The sequence below is a fragment of the Maylandia zebra genome, linkage group LG5, assembly GCF_041146795.1.
Source record: "Maylandia zebra isolate NMK-2024a linkage group LG5, Mzebra_GT3a, whole genome shotgun sequence".
Lineage (NCBI taxonomy): Eukaryota > Metazoa > Chordata > Actinopteri > Cichliformes > Cichlidae > Maylandia > Maylandia zebra.
The window spans coordinates 15,090,060-15,107,809 of NC_135171.1; the positions used below are offsets into that span (position 1 = coordinate 15,090,060).

General features: G+C 40.2%; 2 protein-coding genes across 2 annotated transcripts; both read left to right on the forward strand.

The window, feature by feature from the left end:
• Window positions 1–1,419: 1,419 nt before the first annotated feature.
• otop1 (otopetrin 1) lies at window positions 1,420–8,407 on the forward strand. The gene is made up of 6 exons (XM_004545269.2): window positions 1,420–2,584; window positions 2,781–2,917; window positions 3,275–3,333; window positions 3,546–3,676; window positions 5,347–6,254; window positions 6,929–8,407. The coding sequence occupies exons 1-6, from the start codon at window positions 2,200–2,202 to the stop codon at window positions 7,097–7,099; spliced, it is 1,791 nt and encodes a 596-aa protein (XP_004545326.1). The 5' UTR covers window positions 1,420–2,199; the 3' UTR covers window positions 7,100–8,407.
• Window positions 8,408–9,717: 1,310 nt separating this feature from the next.
• drd5a (dopamine receptor D5a) lies at window positions 9,718–12,575 on the forward strand. Its single transcript, XM_004545268.3, has one exon. It carries the CDS (start codon window positions 10,137–10,139, stop codon window positions 11,517–11,519), a length of 1,383 nt encoding a protein of 460 aa, XP_004545325.1. The 5' UTR covers window positions 9,718–10,136; the 3' UTR covers window positions 11,520–12,575.
• The last annotated feature ends 5,175 nt before the right edge of the window (window positions 12,576–17,750 follow it).

Sequence of the window (17,750 nt, forward strand, 5' to 3'; positions counted from 1 at the left end):
TTATGGCAACCATATGTGAGTTATGTAAATAATAATGCAAGTGGTGAACTGTAGTGCAATAAAATAACTCATTGTTTTTTGAGTTTTTGAAGCAGTAACTTTAAAATATGAGAAGATGAGAATTTGAAATGGTTAAATCTTGCTAATTTTTTTTTAAACAACTGTTATTGTGACTCATTTGTCCAGGGTAACGATTCAAAACAGGGCTATAACTATACTGTTGATGGTAAAATTAATATTTTCAGATTATAACGACATTCTTCACTGCAGCAATTAAGGAGTCAAGATTTTAATCATTTATGCAAGTATACAGGGAAAATACAGTTATGTGTCTAGAGTGATCAGAATGGCCCCTTTTAGTGTCTTCTCTTAAAAAGGGAGACCCCTAAAAGCTATCAATTCAGTGTAGTGGAGTTAAAAAGAATAATAGTAATCACCATACCAGAATGCAGAACACAATAATCTCAAATGACGCTTTTAAAAACATTTTAAAGATATTAAAAAGAGGTTTTTACAGTAAATCTTATTGCTATAGAATTTCCCTCAAGCTACTCTGAAATTCAATGGTCTTTGCTTTGTTTTGTGGATCCAGACGAGCAATCAACAAAGGGCTGAAATGAGTATTTCGGAATTCAATCAAAACCTTTAGACCTGCTCAATAGCCAATTAAAGTATCCAGATAAAGAACAGATTTTACTCTCTTTTTTGTCGAGCGTTTTTATCGCTAATCAAGAAATCACTGGTCCACTCAGCAAATGAGATGGACCCTGACGTGATCATCTTTTGAATACTCGTGATGCCATTGTGTCCCGAGTCCTGCGCCAAAGGATAATGGACACCTCAGCTAATCAGAAACACAAGGCTCGAAAGAGGGAGTTTGTCTTCCTCAGTTCACTGATTGCCAGCTTCAGAACAGTTAGGCTATATGACGCACACCGTAGTCAGCTGGTGCGCGCTGCAGTTTCGCAAATAAGACTAAAAGACCTTTCGTGGAAAGGTTGATTCGTTATGTTGCTGGCAGCAACTGGTGAAATGTGAATTTTCAGAAATGTTAGACTTATATCAAAGCAACTATTGGTGAAATTTATGAAAGAGCCTAAATGCACAAATTTATCCAGTTTTATTTAGTTTTGAAAAATATTTTGAAGTCCATGTTTCTTGACTAGAATGAACTCGGGCTCTTAAATCTTAACGAGAGCCGTTGCGAACCCACCGTTCTGTCTGCATAGAAACACCAGCTGTTTGTTTTTATTTTTTACATTTTATATATTTATTTAAGAAGAATTTGTTTGTTAAACAATATCGCATCAGATTAATCACCGCGATCGGTGTGAGCAGTTATTCTGTTGCTGGGCTGTTTGCGTGTGTCCACCCGGATGTTATTTAATAGGTTACACGGTCATATCCTTAAGAGATCTTACTGCCCATGGCCTACACGGTCTCCCTGACATCCACTCACAAAAAGCCATTGTATACTTGGCCACTGAAATCTGATTCGTCTTCTTCTTCCTTTTTAAACCTACTTGAAAGCAAATATTTTAACCACATCTCAGTCCCAAGTGGATTTGTGTTAGGAGCACTTAGATTTAAGTCACTGTCACAACAGGCCACTCTCCTGCAGCCTGTAAAAATCTCAGATTTGAGAAATGTCATGTTCTCTTTCATCTTATCCAGGCGTGTACGCTTAACACCTGATAGCAGACTTGGACGGACTGTTTGGCAGCTGCTCTAAAGAGGTGGGTTTGGGCACAGCTCAGTTGTTTCTGTTATTGTGGCCAAGCCCACGCATAGTTTTTTTTTTTATTTCTTTAGGTAGCCTGCTGAATGGTTGGCACAGCAGACTCAGCTATTTTTTTTTTTTTTTTTTTGTAAACGTATGGTAGTTCCAAGAAGACCGCGTTCTCGGAAAGACTGAAACATAATCTTCACTTTTCAGTGACTCAGCGAGCCTGGTACACGACCAGATATTTGTTTCAGGGCTACAAGATGACAATGGCATCTATCAAGCCCATTCAAACTATGCGTGGCCACTGAGCCGGATCTTGAAGATTGAATGCATGTTTGGCACGGTACCTATCCATCTGAATCCCCACCTAGAGGCAACAGGTTACACGTCTCGCCTCCCTCAAATGCACTTATAGCGCACGGATTTTGCACGGCTTTGACTTTCCATTTCTCCCAGCACTGCGCCTTTTGCACATGCCTCTCACCATGGTGGAACATAACGGCCTGGATATTATGTGTCCGAACAAGTATAGCAACAGCTCCTCGTCGTCGTCCAGCTCCGAGCAGGACAAGAAGATCTTCAGCAAACTAAAAATCAGTTTGTCCGAAGACTATCCGAAGAAGAACGCGGAGTTCCTGAGCGGGCAATACGGGACCAATCTGCTGTTGATCGGGGCGGCGTTGATGCTTGCCATCGCAAACAAGAACCCCTCCGTTAAAGAAGAGGATCTGCGGTCCTTCACTACCTGCCTCATGATCCTCCAGCTGCTCTGGATGATGTGGTACATCTTGGTACGGGACAGGCAAAAGAGCGTGCCGCCAGAAAAAGATGTACACGCCACCTCAGGCTGGATAAGAGGCGAGTTTGCGAGATTAAACAGGCAAATGCGCACTTATGCAACAGTTTTTTCCGTTAGTGTGAAAATTAAAGGGATTTATGCGCGTGACCACTATATGTTTGTTTCATAACTTAAAGAGAACTTGAATGTTAACATATGTGGTCACAAAGACTTTATTTTCTTTGATTATATCGCTCAATAACTTTCTTTTTCTAGGTGGTTTGACCCTTCTTGCACTCCTTTCACTGATTATGGATGCTTTCCGAATTGGGCAATATGTTGGTTTTCAACCTTGTGTGTCGGCGGTGCTCGTGGTATATCCTGTCATCCACGCAACTCACACTATGGCACAGGTATGTGCACAGCCTAGGTTTAATTTTTAAAATGTGACACTCTTTCAGCAGTATCTTTTTTACCCACATACTATTTCAAGATCTTAGAATAATGTGCTCTTTGTTGTTAAGGCAAGTAGAGAGCGTTGCTGCGACAGTATAATCCGATCATTGTCCATGTCGCTTGAGTGTAACTGCATATATCAGTGGGAATCTTTAAATGCAATGACTTAAGCAAATAAATAGAATTAAGTTTACAATAAGTATGTGCTTAGTATATTATGAAGTGTATTTCTGAAGCTTGATAAAATCACTAAACTGCATTTTGGATATGACTTTGTCAAGCTTTTTTAAGACTTGTGTTTGGGTTTTATTTAGGTGCATTTTCTCTGGTTTCACATCAAGGATGTCATCAAGAGCTTTGAAACATTTGAGAGGTGTGTGAAATGTGCGATAACCTGGGCCTTTAGTCAATATATCCTTTTTTTCTTTTGTTTGTTTTTGCACCTGCAAATCATAAGAAAATTATGTGTTCATAGTTCTATTTTAATCAATGGCATGAAACAAGCTCAACAACACCGCTAAATCCTGTCACTTATACTTGCTGTTAGGTGATCGGGTGTCTTATTTTCAACTGCTGTCTCCTCAGATTTGGTGTAATCCATGCAGTCTTTACCAACATCCTCCTGTGGTGCAGTGGTGTGATGTCAGAGGCTGAACACTTCCTGAACAACCATAAGAGGAGACTTTCTGCCCTGGGCCTCATAAACCTCACTACAGGTAAGGACCCGGGGGTCGATTGCAGGCTTGTTTTTAGAAGAAAAGTACAATAGTCCGCTTGAGAACTCACTTCAGTGGATGAAAGAAAAGGGAAAGAGAGGAGGGCTTGGAAGTGCAAGGGAGGTAAGCCTGGCTGCTCAGCGGGTCTTGTTTGTGTCGAATGTCTCTCTATTAGGTTTCAGAAGACACATATTGTTGCCCCCTCCCCAGTCCTTTCCCCACACTTCAGCCACCACCACCTCCTTTGGCAACCCCCCACTTGACCTCAGACGGCTTTGTCCCCAGGCTGCTTAGTCCCAAGGGTACTGCAATTACAGTAACTGATACATCTAAGCTTAGGGTTGAGGGGTTCTGCTACTCCTCTTCATATCCGGCTGACTGTGAGGCTGGCTGCACCCTGACTGTTGTTCACTTTTTAATTAAAGGGTGCATGACCATAGTAGTGGGCTCGGGGGGAAAGGGGGGGGGGGGGGGCGATGGGGGCCAGGAGCAGGTGAGTTGGGAGGGGGCTTAAGACCTAGAGGGCAACAGTGTAACCATAGGAAGTGTACAAGACGTGCATTCAGCTAATGAAGGAAATTTCAAACGAATACAATATGATTAATAAATACTCAAAAGCAGAAACTTGCTTGCTCTCTTTCTCTCGCAAACAAACAATCACACACAAAAACATATTGGCATTTTCATCATTAAATAAATAAAATAAATAAATAAAAATCACTTTTTTAATTTAGTTCAATTTATTTTTTTTGTACAGCTCAGTGTCACAAATACAGGTTTAAAGGGCTTAAAAGGCATAAAACATATTAAGAGATAAGGTATCCCAACAATTAATGCAATAATATATATATTAAGAAGAAGAAATATTTAAATTCCAAATTAAAAGGGGGTGTACCAGTAAGTACAGTGGGTGGTATACTGGTTGAGAGGCTACAAAATTTTAAAAGAAATCTTTTGCTTTGAAATTCATGTAGTCTTGTAAAACCGAGCAACAAGATGTCAGAAGTAATCATAAAACAAATGTTGTTGAATAAAGAGAATTACAAGTCTCTACAGAATAATACTTTTATTCTTCTGGGTTTTTTCCTTCCATATCATTATTATTATTATTATTATTATTATTATTATTATTATTATTATTATTATTATTATTATTATTATTATTATTATTATTTCCTCAATTTTGGATAAATCAGTGACTACGGCCCAGTAGCACTCACCCCCATCATCACTAAGTGCTTAGAGCAGCTGGTCCTAGCACACTTCAAATCCTGTCTCCCCCCCCACCCTGGACCCCCACCAATTCGCATACCGCCAGAACAGGAGCACAGAGGATGCAGTCTCCATTGCACTGCACTCTGTCCTCTCACACCTGGACAACAACAACACATATGCCAGAAATCTTTATGTTTTTAATGATAATATAATCCATTTTGTTGTTGTTGTCAACCTGTAAAAGATTTACTATTCATTCTATTTTACATTTAAATTATTTCTAACATTTAGCTTTCAGAACAGTATCATTGCTTAACATGTCTTTCATTTTGTTCTTATCTTAAAAAACAGACAGGCTGTACTAATGTAAGACAGCACTGGCATAGTCAGCTTCTTTTTATTGTTCTATTTCCCTGTAACTCATGTGTTTGCCCACATTTTTAACTGTTTTACAGAGTACTCAGAACCACAATGTAACTGCACCACCAGCACATGCTCCATGTTCGCCACCAGCCTCTACTATCTCTACCCCTTCAATATTGAATACCACATTTTTGTTTCTGTCTTGCTTTTCGTGATGTGGAGAAATATTGGACGCACCATTGACCTCACTTCAAACCATAAAAGGCAGGTTGCCAAAAACCGGGGCTTGATCTTAGGTCCTCTTGTGGGTCTACTTGCCCTGGCCAGCAGTATCGGAATACTGGTGGTCTACGTTACTCATGTAGAGAAGTCAATCCAGATGCGAAGGTCAGCCGTTTCCATGTTCTACATTTATGCCATCGTCATGCTGACGGTCATGTGCTGCGCCGGTGCTTCGGGTCTGCTTATATACCGAGTGAACCACATGCCGCTGGACACCTCCAAGAACCCGTCAAGACAGCTGGACACGGAGGTGCTGTTTGGATCCTCCATTGGCTCCTGGTTCATGTCATGGTGCAGCATAGTGTCTGTGCTAAGCACCGGAAGCAACCCTCCTTACCGCTGGACAAATTTGGTCTACTCTCTGTTTATTGTGTTGGAGAAATATGTCCAGAATCTCTTCATCATAGAGTCTTTGTATCGCCAGCAAGAGGATAGAGAGAGGCAGGACCCAGAGTTACCAGCTGCTCCAGAAGTCTTCTCTGTCACTTCCTCTCTCGCTCCGCCGTACAATGGCATCATCAACCGAACTTTTGAATCTCCAGACAGGAGCTGTGTCTCTACTGAGAGCGAGCAGGAGGAGAGTGAGCAGGTTTATGGATGCCCACGGAAACATTCAGATGTGCCAGCGCCTGTGGGAAACGAAACAGTGGAACGCCCAAATATAAAGAGGCAGATCCTGAAGAATATTGCTGTTTTCCTTATTATGTGTAACATTTCGGTAAGCACTGGTTAACTGGTCTGTGATGATTAGTTTTTTAATAGGTGGAATTGATCGAGCTGATGTAAAATCTACTGACCATTTGAAACTTCATTTGATTAAGTGTATTTTACCCAACAAAATGCGAAGTTCATTTCTTTTTGCTAGGATGACTCCCAAAAGTCAAAAGTTATTATTTGTTCATTTTAAGCTTCTGTAATTAATATATTTGCTATTCACTATTGCCATAGTGGTAAACACAAAGAGGGATTCCATGCCAATCACCCTCATTTTAATATGCTTAAGCCACATTTGTATTGTTTTGGTTTAGTTTCACTACTCTCATCAACAACAGATACAAAACTCTCCATTAAGTGTTATGTGACGTGTAACAATCATTAGCTATAACTGAGATTATAACTAAAGTGAGGACGTTACTAGCTTGTGGTGAAGGTAGTGGAGCACTGAGATATTTTCCTCAGGAGTGATGGTAGCAAAAGTAAAAATAGAGGTAATAGAGACTAATTACAGCATTTTTGGCTAATTGAATTTCAAATATAATAATATAAACAGGCAACTTTAAGCCTTATAAAATGACACTGTTGTGTTTCTACCTTGTTGTTCTGCCCCTAAGTAGCTAAAAGTATATGAATTCAGGTGTATCTAATTAGAGCTCTCTCTTTTTTCCATTTCAGCTGTGGATTCTTTCTGCCTTTGGCTGCAGGCCACAGTATGACAACGGACTGGAAGAGGAGACATATGGCTTCAGCATATGGAGCACAGTTCTCAATTTTGCCATCCCTTTGAACCTTTTCTACCGCATGCATGCAGTTGCCTCCCTCTTCGAGGTGTTCTCCAGAGTCTGACAAAATAGCAGATGACTGACAATGGCAACATGCACACGAACACTTGTCACCACTGGCTCTCGAGAGTGTGTCACAGCGCAGGTCAACCATTCAGGAGGCAGTCTGGATCACAGTCCAACAGACTTGAAAGTAATCTGTGGAGACAAACGTTGATCCCTCACTGTGGGGATTGCAGAGGAGGACAAACCTATTAGACCTGGTTCCTTAAAGAATTAGCTTGTGTAATGCAAGGGTTGTTAAAGCTAGTGATGAAAAAAATATTTGGTTTTATGAATTTAGAAAGGGTTCTTTGTACTTTTTATATTGTAGTAACATTACAGTGGGGTTTCTAACAGGTGGATCATGTACAATATATGCTTTAGCTGACATACACTTTCTATATTATTTCATATTAGTGACTGAAAACATAATTACTATTATAAAATAACACCCTACCAACATGATTACCATATACAAAAAGACTGCAGAGGAACTACATAAACACTCATTATTTTCAATATCCAATAGTACTGTATTTAACAGCTACAAGCTCAGCGGTGTACCACCTGATCCTTACTTTATCTGCATTTAAAATGTTCATACTTTACATGGATAAGGTTCTCATTTGCTTGCCTAAGTAGTTAGGTTAGTGAACACTTAAGTTGTAAGTGCCAATCTAAGCACAAACAAATTAAATCATCTTTTGAGTTGGATATTAGTTCTCAGATGTAGCACTTAATTCCCTTTCTCAGCCATTTAAGGTTCCTCAGTGTCTTACTGCGTTCTCATTTGCTGCTCTGTTGAACTAATCAAGAAGTTGTGTTAAAAAAGGCTTCTCTTCTGGACCTTGATAACACTGAACTAATGTGCATTAACACGATTGTGCATAAGGATGGGATTTTTGCAAAACAAACTGTTGCAGTGACAACTGCTGCATGGCACTGCGGACTGATGTTTACATCTGAAGAACCAGAAATGAAAACCATCACACTGATATAAATGACAACACTTGCTTCTCCTCTATTAAAACCACAGATATATAATAGTACTGTACTAGTTTGTATCAGATCACCAAATAATCTTAGACATTCAGCAGGTTCTCAGCCTGGTGCCATATACTGTATGTGCTCTCAATATGTGCCAAGTTGTGCAAAATGTTTTGTTTTGCAGATTTTTCTGCCATCTTAGTAAATACTGTTATACTGACCAAAATCATTTAAAGGGTGCGCTATGATTTTGTGAAATTTCAGTTAAATGGTGCTATTGAGAAATGATGTCTAAAGTTAGTTGTAATTTCATATCTTTTTCCTGTTGAAATAAACAAGAACTATCTTTATGTCATGTCGTGTTGCTTAACCTGCTACACACTCTGTTCACTCTTCAATAAAAGTCTGGAAGGGTAACAGATGCAGTGTGCCTATGCACCACAGGATGGCGCAACGTATTTATGTCTTTTGTTGAGACTGCTTTGGACTATCCAAATGATACTGCCTGATGGTCTTCATTTAAATGACTGTTTTACGATTTCTTAAAAAATAAGTGATAAAGATAGGATAGATTTAGATTTGAAGACATACAAAGTTGCAAAGCATACCAACAGCAACGAAGAACTGCACAATTGTGCTTCTATTTGTGACTTCAAAATAGAAGTCCTATAGTTTGGTGTTAAATTGGAAATAGTAATCCGCAATATACACTTTGCAAAATATCAGTCATCTTTTGCAGCGACCTCCACACCAACCCGTCTATAGATAACTAACGTGTGCTGTCTGCGTAAAAAGGAAATGCAGTGTCGGACACAGGTTGTCTCCTGACATGGCATCACGAGCTTATGTTTATGCTACTTCAGAGAATATGGCATTGAGCGTCGGGGGATGATTTTAACGTTGTGTCAGAACGATTTGACAGGCAGGCGGAGGCGTCTAAAAATACCCGTGACGTTTCAAAGCCGGAAACGGCGAGTCTGCTGCACAGGCACACGACGACGCAGAGCAGCTCCCGGCCTAACATGCTCCCTAGGAGTGTGAATGTGACTCACCTGTTCGGACAACTCGGCTAAATGGGTGGGTTATGACCTTCAGTCGCTGCCGTCGGGAGACAAAAGAATACCGAAAAAAAAGAAAAGATAAAACTTCCATAGTTGAAAATTACCTTTTTTTTAATTAATAAGGCAAACGCAATGAAAGTATCTAAGTAGCCTGTCATATTACCTAAAGATGTGTTAGATGGGTTTTATTATTTTCATTATTCACTGAAAATTTTACATAGATAGATAGATAGATAGATGGGGTTCTCAGCTTTCAGCACCACGGACAGTTCTGCACTGTTAGACTACGAGTAAGGCTCCGTTCTTTCACTGTCACTTCATGGGCGTATGTTGTAGTTTTGTGTGTATAATATAGATTGTAAATGCTCTCTCTGGACTTGGACAGAAATGCACAGTGTTGTCTCTCTGAAGTCTGTCGTAATAATAGGGCTTAAATATAAACCAGGCTATAACACTATCCATAACTGGATGAAAACCCGCAGCTGATAGGAAGTTTGTAATTGCTCTCTTTGGAGTACACACACACACACACACACACACACACACACACACACACACACACACAAGAAAAAAATCCCTGAAAATACCGAATGCTCTCTACCCAGTCCCGACGCAGTGGACGGCTGTGCGTAACATGCATGTGTTACGCACAGCAGTGTCAGTGTATGCGCACAGCCCTGGCTAAGTTAGTGTGTTGGGACTCCCTCCTTACCCACGCTACGCTCAGGATATCTTGTGCAGAAAGCTTCAAAGTGGAAGCCAGGTCAGACGATCCGACCGTAAAGGCTGCAACATGCGCCCGCCACTACGTGCTGCGTTTCAGCCCCTCAGCGCACCTGACACGTCGCCTGGCTCACTTTTAACACGCGCAATTGTCTCGTTCCCTCTGTTTCGCACTCCACATAAGGCTGGCAGCCAGGCTGATCATTGGGGACAAAACGATGGCTGGCCGATAACTGAGCCCGTCCCCGCGCACGGAGCAATGGACTTCAGTTTTACTTGAAGAAGCAAATGGAGAATCCAGCAAAGTATCTCTCGTCAGTGCAGGGTATTGACTCTGCGCGGGCACCCCTCGGAGAGATTATGTGGAACAGTACTGAAACTGAGGCAAAAAGCGACGGGAGAAGGGATATGGTGGCACGCACAGTGACGGGCTGTCTGCTTTCTCTGCTTATCCTATGGACCCTGCTGGGGAACATCTTGGTGTGTTCCGCGGTGCTGCGCTTTCGGCACCTACGGACCAAAGTCACCAACATTTTCATCGTGTCCCTAGCGCTGTCGGATTTATTCGTAGCCGTCCTGGTTATGCCCTGGAAAGCTGTGGCAGAAGTAGCTGGCTATTGGCCGTTTGGCACTTTCTGTAATGTGTGGGTTGCTTTTGATATTATGTGCTCCACCGCTTCCATCCTTAACCTCTGCATTATCAGCGTGGATAGATACTGGGCCATCTCCAGTCCCTTCCGCTACGAGAGGAAAATGACCCAGCGAGTTGCCTTTGTTATGATTAGCATCACTTGGACGTTGTCTGTGCTCATTTCATTCATACCGGTCCAGCTAAATTGGCACAAAGCCAGCGGTGACGACATGGTTGGGGCGCACAACTCTTCCATAAGTAGGCAGGTAGAGGAAAACTGCGACTCCAGTCTGAGCAGAGAGTATGCGATATCCTCCTCCTTGATAAGTTTTTATATCCCAGTGGCAATTATGATTGTAACATATACCAGGATATATCGGATTGCACAAATACAAATTAGAAGAATAGCCTCTCTGGAGAGAGCGGCAGAACATGCGCAAAGTTGCAGGACCAACAGAATAGAGTGCCAACACCACAACACACTGAAAACGTCGATTAAACGTGAAACCAAAGTGTTCAAAACTCTGTCGGTGATCATGGGTGTCTTTGTGTGTTGCTGGCTACCTTTCTTCGTTTTAAACTGCATGGTCCCGTTCTGCGACAGGCCGGCGGCAGACCGGGATGCGGGTCTTCCGTGCGTAAGCGAGACGACCTTTGACGTCTTCGTGTGGTTCGGCTGGACCAACTCCTCCCTGAATCCCATCATATACGCCTTCAACGCTGAGTTCAGGAAGGCCTTCGCCAGCCTCTTGGGCTGCCGCTATTTCTGCTCCAACACGCCAGTGGAAACTGTTAACATCAGCAACGAGCTGGTGTCGTATAACCAAGATACCCTCATCCACAAAGAAATCGCGAACGCTTATGTGAATATGATCCCCAATGTCGTTGAATGTATCGAGCATGAGGAGACTTTCGACAGGATTTCACAATTTTCTCACAACCACGAAAACGCCACCGACTCGGTTTGTGACCTGGAGGACTGCGAGGCAGACATCAGCCTTGACAGGGTGTCACCATTCACACCCAATGGATTACACTGACTCCACACCTTGTCTCTCCCCGTGCGTAACTGGATGTATTGATAATAATTTCATTGTTCACTCAGCTCTTTGCCTCTTCACAGAAGGTTTCTGTGCAGCAGCCCTTGCTTCTGGGTTCAGGGCTGTCTTGGAACCCTCTAAAGTACACTTAAGCAGGGGCATGTCTCTGCAGCCACAAGGCCAACCTGACATGAAATGTGATGTTGTCTTGTTGTCTGAAACAAATTTGATGTGTAGGTGTTTATTTAAATGACAAGTGAAGTCTGTGTTCCTTTGTTCAAGGTTCAGTGTTGCTAAAGCTGTTGTTTACTCAGAGGCTTTAATGGCATCATCGTCTAATGTCCATCATGACTGAGGGAAAGTGTTTGTAAAAACAAGACTCTTTGCTGCTTAATAACTTCATGTGTATCCAGTGTTCGCCTTTCCACTGAGTATGAAAACTGGGGGAAAGCCTTACAGACAGTGAAACCAAGACAGTCAAATGCAGTTATTTCAGAGCCTTATAGCTTATTCAAATAACAGCTTTGAGACATAAAAGGAATGTGTCCTGTAGAATTCAAGTTACACAATGCCAAAATGCAGTATTAAAGCGTTTTGCCACTGCACCACCCCAGTGACTCTTCCAACATGCCTGGATGATAAAAATCACATAATCTAATGCTATAAATACAAAAAAGGGGAATCTGTGTGCATTACTACTTTTTGTGATCATTTATTTCTCATTGAGGCCAAAACTACTGTAATGCTTCTGCTTTATGAGCCCGATTCAACTCTGACTGAAATAACTAAAAGGAGAAAGATTGACCAAAGACTTCAAGGAGAGCATTGATAGACACAACAAGGGTGCAGTGTCATGTCAGCTAGAGGAAATGTTACTATAGAAGCCTAAATACATGTGTGGCCATTGGCCCAACACAACTGGATGTCATGCATCACCTCTCCCACATTTCTCTCTTATATTTGTACTGTACAGATGACCTGATCTGAATGTATACTACTGTCCTTTAAACAGTGAAGTGTGTCATCATTTGTCTAATAAAATGCTGTCATGCATCAGAGTGAGCTGGTATCTTCGCGAACCCAATATTCATGCTAACGGGATTTCAGGTGGTTTCTGTGCAGCTTGGAGAATTTTATTTTAAGCATAACAGGAAGTGAGTTCATTCTTATGCACATCCACATCTGACCCGTTCTTTTGACATGTTTCTTCTTTTGGTATTTTGCATTCTTTGAACATCTTAACAGCTGAGATTGACAGGAAGTGTTGGCAGAGAAACAGCTAGTGAGGGGACATGACATGCACCAGAAGTGCACTCAAAATGAAGAACGTTGTGGTTACTTGGTTGCATGGTATACAAGCTGCTGCCCCACCAAGACTTGATTTGACCTGTCTTCCACAGGTTTGGCCAGCTGGTGTATTTTCTATTACACACGAAGAAAGGTTTGAAGTCACAGTTGTGTAGGTAAGGCAATACAAAGAGCAGAACATGGAAGCGAAGCAGCTCGTTTTTGTACTTACAATTTATTTTTCAGTAAAGCAATATTTTTATTTAATGTAGAAATCAATCAATGTTTAGACATCGTAAATAACATGATATCTGAAGCAAAAGTTTGAATTGCCAGAAACATCTGTTAGTTTAGCCTTTTTTTCCAACAAAAGACAAAACCCACTATGTGAAAATCCCTTCATGGTTTGATCCCTGCGTTTGGCACAAGTAAACAGAAAATGCTCCTTTTTGCCACAGTTATCTAGACTGATGCACTCCAACTCAATCATTTGTCTAAAATTGACTTTTGGATTCTGGATACATCAACCTCGGGTTCAATGCTTTACTAGGCTTCATGATGAGTGACAAGTATTGGCCAAAGGAATATGCGAATAGGGAGGGATTAACAATGGAATGACTGCCAGAGAGTACACAATGCATATCATAGCTGTATAAATCATCAACAAAAGAAAGTCTGTGGCAATAATTCAGATTCCTCAGTCTTCTATATTAAATCTGCAATACCACAAGGAAGCTATTTACCACAACATGTTAATGTACAACAGAAAACACAAGATAATTAATTTCCAAATAACTTCATTTGCATTTTTTGAAAACTTTCTTTTTACTTTGTATGAACTCAGATTTTTAATATTAACCCAAGATGTTCTGTTCACTGTAATTCATTACCTGATTTATGCTGCCAGTGGTGGAAGAATTATTTAGACAGTGTACTTAAATGGGAACTCTACATTGGTAAGCAGCTTCCTGTAACCCACCTATTAAAAAAAGAACGTTTTTGTCTCTTGGCAGGGAGACGCAAACAGATTCTGCATGACATCTGTGAGTTTTGTTTGAGGTGTCACTTTAAGACACCAAGTTAAAAAAAACAAGCAAACAGAAGAACATGCGGGGCTACCCATGTATGCTTGAGGTTATTTGCCATTATTGGCGTCAGACATTCAAATTTCTGAGAAAACTGAAGCCGGTAAAATTGTGGGTAATACAAGCAGATTTTGAAAAGGAAGAAAACTGAGTTTAAAAAAAAGACTTTCAACCTGCTTAAAGCACAAGCTTTATAGTCTGAGTCTGGTGACGTTAGAGGAGTCCAAAACTAAATAAGAGAAAATGCTGTAAAAATATGCAAAAGCATTTAACTTGAGTCAGTCATGCCTTCAAAATAATTTAAAAGCTGTAGTTGTATTTTAATTACTTAATCTAAATCAATCCACTGTATCACGAGTTTATAACAGGCTTCCCATGTAAAATATAAGAAAATAGTGGAATAATGAGTACTATATTTACTTTACTTGCTCAAATACTATTACTTATTTTGCTATATAATAAATCAAATATTAATTAAACCACTCAAAAATAGATGTTTTGATGTCTAAACAGTCACATTTTATTTCCTCTGCAGTTCTTTTTTTTATTTGATAAGTGAATTAACATTTTTAGTGTAGAATTAACTGCTAACAATTACAATAAAGTAAGACATGATAGCACAAAATGGAAAGATATACACTTTTGTTGGCCACACAGACTATCAAGACATAGCTGAAAATTTATAATTCAACAACACTAAAAAAAACAGGAGTTTAAAGCCTCATTGCATGTCTCAAACCTAAAGTTATAACTCAAGTGATGGAGGAAAAAATAATCTACGTCCAATCCAAATGCGCTCTAAATGACACAGCTGTTCTTCTGCAAAGTATCTCCCTTGACACATTTTTCTTTTCTTTTTTTGTTAGAAATTAAGTTATGTTCCCTCATAAGAGAAAATTTCACACAGATGCCAGGGGAATACAATTAAATGACACTGAGAAGAAAGCCTGTTATAACTGGAGCCCAGAGGCTACTCTTCAATGTTATACTAACCTACCACCTCCTTCCCATTGCTGGTCAGTGTTTCTCTCATTTGGATGAAAGGTGGGTGATGGCAGGAGGGGACTGATAAAACAGGCTGCTTCTGACAGAATTGGAAAGTAGGTGATACCTCAGCAAGAACACATCAGGCTTTGACTGATGATTTAGCAGTGACTGGTACCATCATATTCAGGGCTTAAGGAGTGATGCACTTTGACCCTTCATTTTTCATTAATTGCATCAGGGGTATAATTAAAGTAGGAGGTTTTGATGTCAGATTTCCTGGGTCATGACATTTACTTGAACTGACACAGGAGTAATGACACAAAATTGATGTCTTTAAAAAAAAAAAAAAAATTAAGGCTTTTTTTAAGCATTCATTCATTAAATGAGTGAAAAACAGGGAAGTAGAAGAATTCCAGGTTACGAGCTGTTTATTCATTCTCTGTGCTGTGCCATTGCAGTGTGGAACAGATTTGAAAGGTGGTTTGACCTCGATATGCAGGCATGACAGGAGAGCTGGAGAGGAAGTAGAGGCAGGCTTTAGGGGGGTTACACCATCCGTCAGGACACATTCATCAAAATCACTCTGCACGCACGCACACACGCACCCTCAGCCAGCCACATGAAGCACACGCATTCAGAACATTCAAAACCACCGCTACAAGAGATTTGTTCGAATCTGTCTTTTTTACCTTGCTAGAAAGTAGACACTACTTTTTTTTTCATTTCACTCCCTCACTGGGTTCTCAGCATGTCTTTTTCCTTATTCTTCAGAAGATTTCAGTCATCTTAGAAAAAGCAGAAGAGGCAGTTGTTTCTTTTCCTTTTTTGAATGGTGTGAGCTGCAAGCAGGGTAAAAGGGCCCTTTAATTACCCTAACTCAAACCTGGCCTGTATTATGGGATAACCCATCACTACCTACAGATGGTAGTTTCAAAATCATGGACAAGTTCCAAAAACGTCGAAAATTAAGTATCAAGCTACACAGCTTTGTTGACTTTTTTTTTAAAACTGAAAAACATGGCTGACTGTGTCACTGCTTCAAACACTGTTTACGTGAAGAAAAAAGTGTTCCCTTTGAAAATATTAAACAGCTACAAGCATGTTTTACAAGGAAAACATCAGCAAAGAGTGCAACAACAATAAAAATAAATGGCAGAAAATTTGCAGCGGCGGTAAACAGTGTTTATCTAGCAGCTGATGTGAACATCAAACTTCTTCAAAAAAAGATTCAAAAAGAAAATGCATGATGCAATGTTGATGCTTTTTACTGGAATTTCTCCACCGAGACTTCAGGGTAGCTGCGTGATCACAGGAACCCGCCAAAGGAAATTGGACATGACAAGTGACAGCCAGGAGATGAGCACAGGTAACATTTGGCAGGAATTAATATCATGATTTTTTTTTTTTTTTTTTAATTTAAAGAAGAAAGGCTATGCTGTGCGATGCTTGTTTAGGTCTGCTACCATGATTAGCTGGTAGAAGTCACTGATTGATACCAGTGTGACTCAGTTCTGAGTTAGCCTCGGGGTAGAGTGGGCTTGAAATAAGTTTGACTGTATTTTTCTAGGAGACTATAATTTGCATTCGTCTACCCCAAGAGTGCAGTAGACTGGTTTGAACATATAGATCAGTATAACATTTCTGAGTGAAATCTCACTAATATTAATGTCTCTCCATCTTATTCCTTCACTTTTCGTCCTATACCGACACTGTCATGTTCCACTCAGACAATGACTCTTTCAACTCCACCAAAGTTTTAACAATTGCATGTTTTTTCTTCTTGAGATAAAAAAAAGACTTAGGCTGTCTTTTGAACTGCATTGTTAAAGAAGCGCTCTCTTTCAAAATCACCAAAACACTGTTGCATACCTGTATTAGAACAGTTCAACTTTGAAGATCAGACATTCCTCTCTGACACTTTCTTTTAACTGTTGCTGCCATACCATCCTTTTCCTCTCTCTGACGCAGTCTGAGGTTTTGAGTTACTCTGGTGAGCTTGAATGCAGAGACTGACTGGTGTCTATTTCCCCAAAAGGCTCCAGGTCCTGCACAAACTCTCACGTGGGCAGAGCAAAACAGGTGATGTTGAGGCAAGACTCAGTTTGGAGTGTTTGTGGTTTCAGTACAAACAGTTTCTCTCTGAAGGAGAGGGACAGAACAGGAAATACTCAAAAAATACAAGAACAAGAATATACACTTTTAAGGGGGAAAAGTAGTTGCCAGTATTTATTTATTTATTAGAATTAGCCAAATGCTATTATTCTAAATATTATTCTGTTATACTGTTTTTGTGATTTGGTGCTATATAAATAAAACTGAATTGATAGGAACACAACAACAACAACTCAAATAACAACTTGTTACAACAAAAGGTATGCACAAGAGCACATCTGAATGCACAATGCATCAAACCTTAAAGCAGAGACAAACATATATTAACATTTTAACAGTGAGGAAGTTTGATAAATTATTTTCATAAGGGCCATCTAGATGTGCAACATAGCATCTTACAAATGCACAGACTGGCTGGAGTCAGCCAGTTTTTTCATGACAGTAATGCTGTCTGTACCAGACATTTAGTGACTTCTACTGAAGGGATCCTGATCAAGTGCCAGTATAGAGCAAGTTTGAAGCCAGATTGCTCTCCTTTGGAAAACAAAACAAAGTTTACAGATGGCTGACATTGACAAAGAAAGTGATTCTATATAACTATGAATAAAATATTAATACATACTGGCCGGAAATGTAGAGAAATGTAGAGAACCATGCTGCTTATAATAAAAAAAACATATTAAAATACCTTTTTATTGTAAGAAAAGATCCCTGTTCTTGCAGCGCTTATAAAAAAACAGAAAACACTGAACTGACGGAG

Bases quoted from the DNA above. Each gene is read 5' to 3' on its own strand.
- otop1 (XM_004545269.2), top strand. From the start codon at position 2,200: ATGCCTCTCACCATGGTGGAACATAACGGCCTGGATATTATGTGTCCG. The intron at 2,585-2,780 runs GCGAGTTTGCGA...TTCTTTTTCTAG, and splicing joins CACCTCAGGCTGGATAAGAG to GTGGTTTGACCCTTCTTGCA. The intron at 3,677-5,346 runs GTAAGGACCCGG...ACTGTTTTACAG, and splicing joins CCTCATAAACCTCACTACAG to AGTACTCAGAACCACAATGT.
- drd5a (XM_004545268.3), top strand. From the start codon at position 10,137: ATGGAGAATCCAGCAAAGTATCTCTCGTCAGTGCAGGGTATTGACTCT.